At 36.6% G+C, this 14,455-nt stretch overlaps 1 protein-coding gene across 1 annotated transcript in view; it reads right to left on the bottom strand.

The window, feature by feature from the left end:
* Positions 1-13,162, bottom strand: part of bt (projectin protein bent) — a 32,771-nt gene extending 19,609 nt beyond the window's left edge. Inside the window, 11 exon segments of the mRNA XM_075734156.1 lie at positions 1-2,001; positions 2,067-2,429; positions 2,499-3,327; positions 3,405-3,541; positions 3,592-4,323; positions 4,370-5,753; positions 5,813-6,834; positions 6,926-7,570; positions 7,633-7,943; positions 11,976-11,997; positions 12,569-13,162. Coding sequence (XP_075590271.1) covers positions 1-2,001; positions 2,067-2,429; positions 2,499-3,327; positions 3,405-3,541; positions 3,592-4,323; positions 4,370-5,753; positions 5,813-6,834; positions 6,926-7,570; positions 7,633-7,943; positions 11,976-11,997; positions 12,569-12,893 — 7,771 coding nt within the window. The 5' untranslated portion in view covers positions 12,894-13,162.
* Between the last annotated feature and the right edge of the window lie 1,293 nt (positions 13,163-14,455).

Here is a 14,455-nt window from a genome sequence, read left to right as displayed (position 1 = left end):
CCGGTGCAGACAAAACATTCACTTCGACAGTAACTGAATCTGTACCGTTGCGATTGGTGGCTGTGATGGTATATTTTCCCGTCTGTTTTCGTTTCATTTTCATCAGCTGTAGATCGGTATGATATTCTTTTGTGTCGATTTTTACATTTTCAGAATCGGACAATTTTTCTTCCTTGAATGTCCATCGGATTTCTGGAGCTGGTTCACCAATCACATCTACTTCAAACTTGTGTGATCGTCCTGCTTTCAATGTAATGTTTTTCAAATTGGTTCGATCAATTTGTGGTTTAAGATTTCGATGTTTAACCAGATGAGGTTCAGTAGGTTCACTTGGTTCACCATTGCCGGCAATGTTAATTGCTCTAACACGAAATTGCACCACACTATTGGCTTTTAATCGTGGTACAGTTGCTTCCGGTGTTGGGCCTTCAGTGACAACAACTTGTCGCCAATCCTGAGCATTTTTCTCTTTCATTTCGACTATATATTTTTCTACTGGCCGGCCACCATCATTTTGTGGTGGTGTCCATTTCAAATCGACTTTGGTGTTATCATAATCGACAATTTCTGGTTTTCCTGGCGGACCAGGTTCATCATATGGATTTTTAGCCAGAATCGGAGCCAACGTTTCTAATGGTTCTGATTCACCTTCTTTGTTAACTGCTTTGACACGGAATTTATATTTTTTGCCTTTGGTAAGTCCTTCGCATTTGTAATCACGAACATTTGGACCAACTTCGGCCAATGGAATCCAACGGCCAGAATCGACATCCTGTTTTTCGATCAGATAGCCTTTCAAATCGGTACCACCATCATCTTTCGGTTCTTTCCATTTCAATTTACAATGTTCAGCATGAACATCTTCGACGAGCAATGGCCCTTGAGGCATGCTTGGCTTATCCAATACAACTACATCGGCCGTTGATGTACATGTTCCCGATGAATTGGTCAATGTAAGACGGAACTTGCCAGAATCAGCACGAACTGCTTGTTTTATAATCAACAATGTGGTCTTGTCCGTATTCTCGATGCTAACGCGTGACGATGATTTGAGTTCGTTATCGTTGGTATCCCAAACAACTTCTGGTGGTGGTTCACCTTTGAATTGAATGTCATACTTGATGTTGGCACCTTTTTTCACGACAATATTTTTGAGACCTTCACCAACAATGAATGGTTTTACGAAACGATCTTTGATTATAACCGGTTTGGTAGGATCAGATGGTTCACCTGGACCAGCTTTATTGACAGCACGAACACGAAATTGATATTGGTTTCCTTCCTTGATGATAGGTACACAAACTTTGCCTTTCAATTTATCACCAGGTACTTCGATCGCTTGTGACCATTCGGATTGGAATTTATCTTTCATTTCGACCACATACTTTTCTATTGGTGATCCACCATCCTTTTCTGGTGGTTTCCATTTCAAATCCACATGTTCTTTGTCCCAATCGACCAGTTCACAATCTTGTACTTTGGATGGTTCATCGTATGGATCTTTTGCGATAATGTTTTTGCTTGAATTCAAAGGTTCTGAAGCGCCTTTTTTGTTCACTGCTCGCACACGGAATTTGTATTCTTTTTTATGAGCCAAATCAGTAACATCAATTTTAAGATCTTCAGTAGTACCGACTTCTGTCCAACCACCACGTACGCCAATATCTTGTCGTTCAACGACGTAATGCAAAAGTGGCAAACCACCAAGTTCTTTCGGTGGTTTCCAACTTAATTTGCATCGATCACGAAACAAATCTTTCACTTCTAACGGACCTTCTGGTGGACCAGGAACATCGACAAAGTTGCAATTTAACGGCACTTTAGCTTCACCTTGTGAATTGGACAATGTAAAATCATATTTGCCAGAATCATCTCTGGATGGCTTTTTGAATGTGATGACAATCTTGTCTTCTTTGACCACAATGTCAACATCTTTTGCTAATACAGGCAAGCCATTCTTGGTCAGTTTGGGTATGACGTCCGATTGTTTGGTTCCAAAAACTATCAAACAACAGGATAAATGATTCATTAGTAATTTCTGTGCATGAAATTCAATCGATTCAAACCTTTGTAAGGAATCTCGATCGTCAATGGACGTCCCACATCTCCTTGAAAATCGGTCTTATCAGGTGACAATTCCGGTTTCTTTTCACCTTCCAATACGGTCACCTTGCAGGATGTTTTACAGTCTTTTGCTTTGGCCATATATTCACCTGCATCTTCCATAACGGCATTTTTGATGATCAATTGTTGTTTGCCCGTGATCTCATCAAATTTCATGACGAATCGTGGATCATTGTGAGGCATCTCTTGACCATTCTTGTACCAGGTCAACGGTGCTCTTTTTTCTAACATTTCCAGTTCCAGAATCAATTCTTCTCGTTCGATGACAGTTTTGTCCTGTAGCTTTTTACGGAATTTATTCGATGCTATTGTTGTGTTATGTTAAATATACATGATCAATCAATAGTTTATGGCAAAAGGATGAGAAAACTTACGTTCGACAAGAATTTCACATTCCGTTTTATCACCATTAGTCGTGCAAGTGTACTGAGCTTCGTCAATAACTTTACCTTTTTTGATGACCAATTTTCGTTTTCGATTTTCAGCCACAATGTCCAATTTCTTAGCAACAGGGCTAACTTTCTGTCCATTTTTAAACCATTCAACTTCAGCATCCCGGTCATCAACTTCACATTCCAAAACGATCGTTTCGTTTTCCACACATTTCTGACTGAGCAGCGGTTTGACGAAAATATATTTCTTTTCAGTAACCACCAATTTCGTGGCAGTCGTTTCTTCAGTGTTGACAATTCGACAACTAAAATCATCGGTATCTTCTTCGCGACAATGTTTGATTTTTATCCAATGTTTACCGTACATATCACGTTCAATGAGAAAATGTTCATCATTACGGTCAATCTTTTTTGATCCTTTGAACCATTCAACTTGGGCTTTTGAATGACTGGTCGTACATTCCATTACGATTTCTTTGCCACAATATTGTTCATATTTTTTAGCCAATGGTCGTGTAAATTTAAACACTGGATCCGGATAATCAACTTCGAGAGCGGCACTTGTTGTCTTCTCTAGACATTGACATTTATATTGACCCATGTCATCCACTCGAGGATCATTGATTTCGAGCACATGTAAATCACCTTGGCTAGTCATTTTATACTTTCGACCGGCGAATAATTCTTGCCGACCTTTGAACCATTTAGCTTTGATGCCATTCTTGCTAAACACACACTGGAACCGAGCCGTTTTATCACGGCCTTCTTTTACACGTTGATCCTGAAGCTTTTCAATAAATTCATCCAGTTTCTGTGAAAAAAAAAATGTCCGAATCAATTTTACATATACAAATGATGATTGTGAGTGAAATAAAAACAACAACAAACCCTGGTATCACGAAGCGATGCTCGTCTTTCATCTTCAGTCGATTTCAATGCCCCCCAATCTGGATCTTCTTTATCCACAGCCCATTTTGCATACTGTTTACTTTTGAGCATGGCACGGAAATCCATTCCACTTTCGTCTGCAAAAGAATCAGGTTTAAAAAATAGAATGAATGTTAGATTTACTTACCGGAAACGAAAAGCTTCACTGTACAGCTGTCTTCACCATAATCATTGTAGGCTACGATCTTGTATCGACCTTCATCTGCCTGTTTCGCTTTTCGAATACAAAAATAAACAGTATTGGTTTCACCATCGGTAACCACTTTATAGCGGCCACCTTCAAATATTTCCACATTGTCTTTGAAGAATTTGAATTTCGGTATCGGTTTACCCTCGACGGTTGCCTGAACGTAAGCAGTTTTTCCATCCGTAGCGGTAACGTTTTCAACGAAATCCGTAACAACCGGTGGTCCTTCATCACCCATCTCTCGTAACGGCGTCGATGGTTTGTCCACGCGATCAATTTCCGTGGATGAAGCACGACGTAAATCCACCACATTCGAACCACGTCGTGAGCCACGGCGAACTTCAAGCATCTCACCTGGTCGAAGTTTTTTCATTTGTCCGGTTTCATCGACAGCTAAACCTTTCTCATCTGCAACGATAACAATAGAAGGACGGCGGGATGAACGGGCAGATCCGGCTTCAGTTAGACTATCTCGTCTATCGAGACTATCCCTACGACTATCACTATCTTCTACCACTACTTTCGGCTTACTCTCCAATGACGGTTTCCGGGCTGCTTCTCGAATCGACCCTTTTTTCGCTGCACTCGGACGCTCTTCTTCAGCTGTTTGTATCTCGATCGATGGTACTTTCTGCATTTTGGAAGCAGTCGCTTTTTTCGGCATCTCATCAGCTGGATGGTTTCTCGTTGTTGGTCACAGTAGCTGGCGGCAATTCACCATTGGGCGTTTTCTTCTTGATCGACACTTTTTTCTTCGGTTGTTCTGGTTCAGATTCTGCTGTTTTTACCGAATCTTTTCGTTTCACTTCTTCGGTTTTGGCGGCTATTGGTTTATCCTCTGGTATCGAAGCTTGACTAGGCGGCTTTTTAATAGATAATCGCTTGGCTGGTTTAGCTTCCTCATTTGGTGCTGCAAGCGATGATGGTGCAGTTTTGCTTGTTGGCGATGATGGAGCTGTACTTGCTGGACTGGATGTAGCTGATTCGGCTGGTGTCGATACTGATGATCGTTTTTTTATTGATAAACGTCGTTTGACCGGTTCAGTTGTTGTTTCCTGAGTTGGAGTTGTGGTTTCAGCAGCAGCTGTTGCTGGCTTTTTGATAGATAATCGTCTTTTCGGTTCTTCTGCTGGCGTTTCGGCTGGTTGTTCAGCAGCAGGTTTTTTGATCGAAAGCTTTTTCTTAGGTTTTTCTTCCTCTGGTTTTGTTTCAGCGACCGTTTCAACTTTTTTGTCTACAATTGGTTCTTCAATTGATGGTTTTTCTGGTTTTGGTTCAGCTGGTTTTTTGACTGAAAGTTTCTTTTTTGGCTTTTCTTCCTCTGGTTTTGCTTCAGCGACCGTTTCAACTTTTTTGTCTACCATTGGTTCTTCAATTGATGGTTTTTCTGGTTTTGGTTCAGCTGGTTTTTTGACTGAAAGTTTCTTTTTTGGTTTTTCTTCCTCTGGTTTTGTTTCAGCGACCGTTTCAACTTTTTTGGTTACAATTGGTTCTTCAATTGATGGTTTTTCTGGTTCCTGTTCAGCTGGTTTTTTTACTGAAAGTTTCTTTTTTGGTTTTTCTTCCTCTGTCACCGACGGTTCAGCTGCTTTTTTGATCGAAAGTTTTTTCTTTGGTTTTTCTTCCTCTGGTTTCGGTTCTTCAGCCATCTTTTTTGTTTTTGGTTCATTTTCGGTTTTACTATCCGAATCTCGTCGTTTGATAGATTCTTTTCGTTTTTGGGTTTCTTCTGTTTTTTTCACCGCATCTTGGCTGACATCTTTCATTTCGACATCTTCCACTTGTTCTTCTTTTTTGATTTTTTTCTTACCCAATTGATTCTCTTTGTCTTCATCTTCGTCCTGATCCATACGTTTGTCTTGAACAGTGACACGTCCAGTAGTTTCAGTTTTGCCGGCAGAATTGCTTACTTCGACCATATATTCACCATCATCTTCTAATTCCACCCTTTTGATAATGATTCGTGTGATTCGACGTTCACGAATAATTACAATTCGTTGACTTTCTTTGATCACTCGACGATTCTTGTAGCAAACGACTTGAACATCTTCTTCAGATTCGTATTCACATGACATTTCCAATGATTCGCCCACTTGTACTTTCTGTGTGAAATAAAAAAAACGGTTTTGATAATTGTTAATCATTGATTTAGATTGCTCACCTCTGACCGAAGGCCACGAACAACACGAGGTTGGGATACTTGTTTTTTTGCTTTTTTCGTTGCTCGTTCTTCTTCTTCCTCTTTTTTCTTTTTCTGATCATCCACACGTACAATAATGTCTTCAGTGACAACTTCACCTTTTTCATTTTTTGCTTTCATCTTGTAGGCTCCATTATCTTTTTCGGTTGGTTCATCAATCTCCAAAGCAATAACATATTCGCCTTTACGTTCTTCACGTACAATGATTTGATGTCGAGAATCTTCTCTGACTGTGAGTGATTCTCGAATCCAGGTAATTTGAGGTTTGTTTGCTGATTTGACGGCACATTCAATGACAATCTTTTGCTGCTGCTCACGACGTATGATCCTTGGCCGTTGACTGATAACCGGTATGATTTCGATTGACAAAGATAGATTTGCCACACTTTGACCGGCGGAATTCTTGACATTACATTTGTACATACCGGAATCTTCCATATCGGCATCATTGATTTCCATTCGAATTAGATAGGTATCTTCCTCTTTTTCTTTGATTACTGTCTGTTTGATTCGAGAACTTTCTTTCACCTGGACACCATCTTGAAACCAGGTGATATCGGGCTTCGGTCGTGCTTTCACACGACATTCCATGATGATCAATGAACCATCTTTTTCTGAAATAATACGAGGCTTGTCGACAAACTTGGGATAGATCGAATCGTCTTCAGGTGCACCTTCGATGTTCAAGGCGAGATTGGCAGTAATTTCTCCAGCTTCATTTTTGACCAAACATTTGTATGTACCACCGTCCGATCCGGCCGGATTTTTGATGTCCAACACACATAGATATTCATCTTCTTTTTCTTTGGTCACAGTCATCACATGACGAGAAGAAGCAGTTACAGTGGTTGTGCCTTTGAACCATTGAGCAGTGATTTTAGTTTTGGACTTGACTCGACATTCCATTGTGATGGACGAATCTTTCGGTATGATACGAGGCTTGCCAATGAATGTTGGTGCATCTTTGTCCTCGTCATCACCAGCTGTTGATATTGATGATTAATGAATATAATATTGATGATGATTAATGAATAAAATAAATGTTGTCTATTTAAATTACACAGGATAACTTACTTTGAAAATTGAGAGCAATGTTTGCATTCGATTCGCCTTTATCATTGACTGCATTACATCTGTAAGTGCCTCCATCTTCTAAAGTGGGATTGATGATCTCGAGAGCAAGTGAGTACATATTCTCACCGGTTTCCGTACGTGTTGTTTTGTGACGGCTATCATCGCTGATGACCTTGGTTCCATGATACCAGGTGATCTCAGGATATGGATTGGCTTCGAGCACACATTCCAATATAAGAACGTTGCCTTTCTGCCGAATGGTCGGCTTTTTGGGAAAACGTGGCGCCACCGCCATCGAAACGATTGGTCGTCCGTCCGGTCCAAACGGTAAATCAACGTTAGTTTCGACTAAACCAAATTGATTTCGAGCTACAAAGCGGTATTGGCCCGCATCCGATAATTGCGGCTTTAAGAATGTTAGTGATACTAGATGATTATGACGATCGGTTAGTATTTGGCAACGAAATTGTTTCGATTCAAATTGGCCGGATTTGATAATTAGATTATCTTTGTGATACCACTCGATTTGTGGTTGTGGATCGGCAACAAGCCGAATTTCAAATTGTACTTGTCCGCTTCCGACTTTTTTGAGCAAAGTTTTTTCCGTTAATGTTGGTTTAGCTCCTTGTTCGGGTTTGAAGTCGTCTATGAATGAAACAAAAATGAATATTCTTTGATCATGGATTTATGGTTGAACGTGGACATACCGTCGAAATTGAGGCTTATAGTAGCGTTACTTTCGCCTAGATCGTTTTTGGCAATTACTTTATATTTACCAGCATCCTCAACGACCACTTCTTCAATTATGAGCAATGAACGATATAGATGTTTTTGAATCGATTCTAATTCAGTTCTGTAACGACCATGTGGTTTGATAAGTATACCGTTATAATACCAGTTTACTGATGGACGTGGTTCAGATAATAAAACACATTCAAAATGTATACGACGAAATTCTTTATCTAGTTCGGCAATCCAAGGTTTCTTTTTGAACGTAGGTGATATACCATCAATTTCACTATTTGTTCATGTGAGAAATATAAAAATAAAAAATGGTTAAATGGTTAATAATATTCCACAATACTTAAACAATCAAATTGGCCACAAGATGGCGTTGATGGTTATCATCATACTATTTTTGTATTCGAATTCCAATACATCCGAGAATTTTTCTAATATATACAATACAATAAAATAGATCGAGGTCTTTTTTTTTAATTCACCAATTTCTTCACTAGTGAAATCGATGTACGAAAACTACGAAAATAAACATGGAATCTAATTTCCAAACAAAAACAAAAAAAATTGAATTCTAAAATTTGTAAATGTAAACAACACTCTATTCGATGTATGGTATTTGTTGGCTGCAATCGGATAATTGGAAACAACACACACACACATATATAGAATATAGAATTGATTTATTCTGTAAAATCAAAAAAAAACACACACACAAACACACTGAATTGCCAAATTATGTTATATGGGGTTTTGAATCAACACTTACAATAATTATTTACCAATGAAAAGCAAGTCACAAAAGCAAAAAAAAAGACAATGAATGAATTGGATGATGATGATGATGGATCAATTCGCAGTTGATATATATATGGTGGCTACGTATCGAAGTTGTGTGTTGAGGGGGTTGTAATCGAAAGGCACACATACACACACACACACAATGAATATTTACCCAAAAAACACACACAGGAATACGATTAGCACACACACACACATCGACACAGAGACACAGTATTGAGATGATAATGAGTATGAAAATTGAAAAAAAAAATTTTCTTTTTTTTTGATTAATAAAGTAATTGATTAATGAATTTTTTTATTATTATTATTATTTAATAAATGTATCAGACTAATGGACACAACACAGACACCACAAATGATGCAAATGAATGGAATTTAATTGAATTTTTGAAAAGGAAGAAGAAGAAGAAGAGGGCACCCGCGCCGCTCATTCAAATACACGCACAAACACACACACACACACACACACACATCAGAAACTAATGATGAAAAGGACGTTAAAATGGTTCGTTTTTTTTGTTGTTGTTGTTGTTATTATTATTATTGTTGCTGTTTTGGCATTCTTTTGGTTTTCCTGCCAAACAGCGATTGGCATACATTTTTTGTTTTTCTGTCCATTAAGGATATACATTAGGTAAGATTTCTTCTCTACGACGTTTATTCGAATTTGGTTAGTTGGTTAGATGGTTGGTTGCTAGAAGCTAACCACATTCCTTAGGTCTGTCTGTCTGTCTGTCTGTCTTTCTATTGGTATTATAATAGAGATGATGATAATAATCCCACTACTACCACTGTCTCATCATTATAATGATTCCAAATTGGGATTCTTCTTTTACCATCGCATAGGTAAACGCATCATATATACACCACTTCCCCAAATAATTCTATTTTATCCTTGAAGTTTTTGGTATTTGTGTTTTGAATATAATTTGCAAATGCAATCAACAAGCGCAACGGATACTAACACATTCATGTTGAATGTATGAATCAAGAAGAATTCTTGTTCATCACCTAAAAAACCTCAAAAAAGATGAATTCTTTGAATTACATCGACGCCTCTCATTTGTCGACTGTTATTTTTTTTTTTTTTTTTTTTGATTACATCGTGTAGAATAAATTGGGCGGTCAAACCGAATATTCTTCATTCACGCACACAGTGAACGAATGAATATATGCAAACAAACCAGCAATTCTTATTCTACATTTTTTTCTAGTTTTGGTTTGGTCTAAAACAAATCTTTAGCAACGAGCCCAAAATAGAAAATTTATTTCATTCATTCCTTACTTTTTTTCTTTCATCATGGCCAGAATGTGTATGTGTTGGGGGATAAGGGAGAAATCGATTCGAAAATAGCAACAACAACAACAAAAACAACAACATGCTCATCATCGTTGTCATCGTTCATGATGATCATTGTTGATGGGCCATTTTTAGACCGGTGACATCATTAATACGTCACTAGTATAGAATATAAATTGGCCATCGGTAAAGAATTGATTGCAAAAATCAAACGCTGGTCAAATTCAACGGAAAAAAATCGAATGACAATCGATTTGTTGTCTAATTGGGTCAAAATAGATTCGAATCTTTCGAATTTACATGGATAGACAAAAGAAAGAAATTTGCTGTTTCGATTAGCAAGAAAACAACTTGTTGAACCAATTCATGATGGTCCAAATTAGAGAATTTTCATCCAATTTGGACCATTTTACTCATCATGTCACCACTGACAACAACAGTGATTGATGTTTTGGCCCAATAGTTATTCATCAGTCAACACCCACACACACACACACACACACACACACATAAACAACCGATGGCTATGTTTCCATCAATATATACTTAGTATATACACACCGTTCACATGAATTTTGTGAGAATTCCTGAATTTGATTCTTTATTTGACAAGAAACATATACAAACACACAGTATTCATAGGCCTCAGAATTTTTTTTGGCTACTAAGCATCATCATCATCATCATCATCATAATCAGCATAATTCTTCTCATTATGAATAATAATAACTTTCTGTTGGGCCAAAAGCAAATTCTACAGTGATCATGATCATGATGATGATGGCAAGTTAATAGATTGATGCTAACAAGCTTTCGAGAACGGGAAAGAATGTGGCAAGAGAATTTGACTTCGAAAAAAAATTATGATGATGATTGAATAGTGCAGAATGTTCACATTCACATAAAGATAATGACAAACTACAAACGAAAATGTTCACCTTATGTGTGTATGGCCCCTGTATGTGGTTGTCCTTCAAAAAAAAGAGAACCATATATCATTGAAAAGTTTGAAAAAGTTGCCTAAAATAAGTAAAAAAAATGAATGAATACAAACAAAAAAAAAACTTTCATTCCACAACATACAGGTTTACCGTCTATACACACAAACACACACACAACTCTTTCGTTTTATAATCGAGCCAAGAATTTTGTTCCCTTTTGTTTGTTTGATGACAATCCGTTTTTCTGTTTTTCCATAATCCATTCTTGATTGCTACATATATATAGTATATATTAGTGTTTGCGGAGTTTGTAATTTGTCAAGAACAAACAAAACAGAACAAAACAGACTAATAAAAACAAAAACAAAACAGACAAACTAGAGAAAGCTATAAATTCTGATGCAAAATGATGAGTGGAAAATTTTTATTTTTTCTCATACAGAATTTATTCTCTCTCTCTCTCTTTCTCGCAAGAGAAGGTCATATCGATTTCAGAGAATTTTTTTTTTTTTTTGTCAACCAATCGATCTAGTTTCGATGCCAAATTATTATAGAGCGAGAGAAAATGGCACACAATTATCAATTATTGATTGATTTTTATTTCGAATCAATTCATTTCAAATCAAACGAAATGATATTTAGTACTACACTTGTGTGTGTGTGCGCGTCTGTGTTAATGTGTACCTTTCATTTCATTTTTAAAAAAAAATTTTTCGTTTGCAATAATTCGGTTATCGTCATTTTTGTTTTTATTCTTTTTATTACGTTATTTTTAGCGTCACTTCTCCCTAACGTTTAACTATTATTAGCGTTTTAGTATTCATTATTATTATTATAATCATCAACAGGATGTGTGTGTGTGACATAGATTCCATATTTGTCTGATTGATTCAGTCATCATCGTAATCATCATCATCGTCAATATAAAATATAACAATTACGGTCTCTGGTGAGGATAAAATGAAATTTTTAAAAAACTAATTGTTAATTATACTAGTGACAGATGGCACCACTTTTTTACGAAAATAATTTGTATAAAGAATTGTGTGACGTTAATCATCATCATTTATTTTATGTTACACCAGATTTTTTTTTATAATTTTTTTTCCTGATTCACAGACGATTATTACAGGCCAAAATATGTGATCATCGTGGATGTCTGGTCTGTATTTTTTTTTTTTTTGACATTTAATGACGCAGCAATGTGTTTGATTAACAGCAGCACAAAATTTTTTTTTTTTTTTTAAAGTCAAACATCGACACTTACCTTGATTTAGGTTGATCGGCAGCTGTAAAAGGGTAGAAAAAAAATGAAAAAAACTCAATTAGTCGATTGGATTTGTATGGTATGATATGGTCTGGGGGGATCAATGTTTCTCTTTCGGTTAATCAATCACTATTGTTGCCTATAATCAATCAATTTGTCTACAATTAACGCATCTGCAATTAATAGTAGTCATTTTGGATAGGATCGATACTAGATTGAACGATTTATTTGATTAATGTTCGATATTTGAAAAGACAAGAGAATAAGATGAGAGAAACAAAAAAAAAAACATCGGATGATTGAAATTCTTTCTCTAAATAGTTTTTAGAGTATTAAAAAAAATGAAAGAATCGAACAAAACAGTGCAACTCAACTTTACTGACAACGAATGGATTATGTGAAAATGTAAAAGGGTAAGCATCTGTTTTTTTTTTGTTTGTTTGCTATTCTTAGCACAATTGTTGTGTCTATAGATTCTATAATCTGATGGCCAAAAACAAAAAAGAAGATGATGAAGAAGAAGAGATTATTGCACGTCTAGGTGTTCATCATTAATTAATATTGAATTTGAATAATAAATACGATATACTTACGATCAAAATTGAGCTTAATGGACGCCGATACTTCACCCATTAGATTTTTTGCATGTACACGATACATTCCGGCATCAGTTTCATAAACATCGTTCATTTCTAATGTGGCAATGTAATGATGTGGTTTAGTAGTAGGATATATGCCATATGTAATACGGAATTCATGTCCATTACGGATGAATACATTATCTTTGTACCAACGAATCTCTGGCTGTGGAATGGCATTCAATTCACATTCAAACACTAAACGATTACCATCTTCTTCTTCACGAATTTTTGGCTTGACCGTAAAGGTCGGTGCCATTTCAATTTCGGCTCTAGACATTTTTTTTTCGAGATGGTTTATTTTTTTTTTGGATGTCACACGCGATTAACAGTGTTCATTTGATGATGGTCATTGTAATTTATTTTTTTTTTTAATTGTTGATTCAGATTGAGCAATCGATAATCTGGACCATTTTTGGTTAAAGGCAAAAAAAGGCAAAAACACTTTGATCAAAAGATTCAATTAGAAAGACACATAAAAAAACACGAAAACACACACACATGGATATTGATTGGTGGTAATAAAAGGCACACACACACACACACATACGATCAACGAGTTGATTTTTTTTTCTTTTGGTTCCCATCAATGAATAATCACAAGAATTTTTCAATGGTTGTTGGCTAACACACCAACGTCGTCGTTGTTGTCGTTGTCGTTGTTTTTTTTCCCAATCAATCCGAATACTGCTGCAATTCTGGATGATGAGCAGCACAATGGAGTAAAGAATATATGGATATGAACACAATGTAGGATTGTCTTTGCTATGTAGATATATGTTATTCTATTCTCATCTTCATCATTATTATTACAATTATTGTCGGTGAAAAGGAAAAAAAAAATTTTTTCTTCTTCTTCTTCTTCTTCTTGGTGACAAAATACAGGCATCATTTTGTTGTTGTTGTTGTTGTTCCTGGTGATCATGCCGCGAATGTCGAAATCTAAAGAACAAGAGAGAGAGAGAGAGAGGAATCAGGCCAACATTGAACATTTCATCACTTTAATATACAAACAGCATGAATGGATGTGATCATTCACTTAAACATTCAATGTAGAATTGCAGCAGCTGAAAAAAAAGTTGAGGAATTGATTGTTGTTGTTGTTGTTGTTGTTGATGGCCAACAATGAATACGGATGCTATTTATAATTCATCATCATCATCATCATCACAAACTGTAGTGGCATTCGATATGACTGTGATGATGATGATGAATGAATGAATAAAAGCAAAAAAAAATGAAAAAAAATTCTGTCGATTTACCGGTATGGTATTCTAAAAATTCAACTAATAACAATCTAAATGATGATTCGATTAACAAGAAATCATCATCATCATTAACCCTCCGTTGGTGGAGTGAGCTTTTGTAACGTCATTGGTGGAGTGGGGTGGATTCGACCCCAAAGTTTTTCAAATTTCTGCCATTCAACAATCTCGCTATAAAATTCAGTTTTCTTCAGAGTAGCTTCCTGATTTTGTCTTTGAAGCATTGTGAAGTTTTTAGAATTTTCCGGTAGTTTTTTCGAGAGGAAATGCCATGTTTCTCATCGGGGTCGAATCCACCCCACTCCACCAACGACGTTATAATCAGGTACTGCACCAAATAGATAAGCTCAATGAAAGGGGTTTATGTAATCAACCGATTTGGAAAAAACTAAAAAAGCCACTTTTACATCAATCCAAATAAGAAATGTCCAAAAATTTAATTTTTATTAACTGACCAGCCCAGTACAGGCGCTTTGCGCCTGCCAAGGCTGGCCCTGCGGGGCTGACTCCTGACGGTCAATTCTGAAAATTTTTCAGAATGCTTCAATGACAGAATCAGGAAGCTACTCTGAAGAAA

The sequence above is a fragment of the Dermatophagoides farinae genome, chromosome 9 (assembly GCF_024713945.1).
Source record: "Dermatophagoides farinae isolate YC_2012a chromosome 9, ASM2471394v1, whole genome shotgun sequence".
NCBI classification, from domain to species: domain Eukaryota; kingdom Metazoa; phylum Arthropoda; class Arachnida; order Sarcoptiformes; family Pyroglyphidae; genus Dermatophagoides; species Dermatophagoides farinae.
The sequence above is the reverse complement of the archived record's forward strand: the minus strand, read 5'-3'. Positions and strand labels throughout refer to the sequence as shown.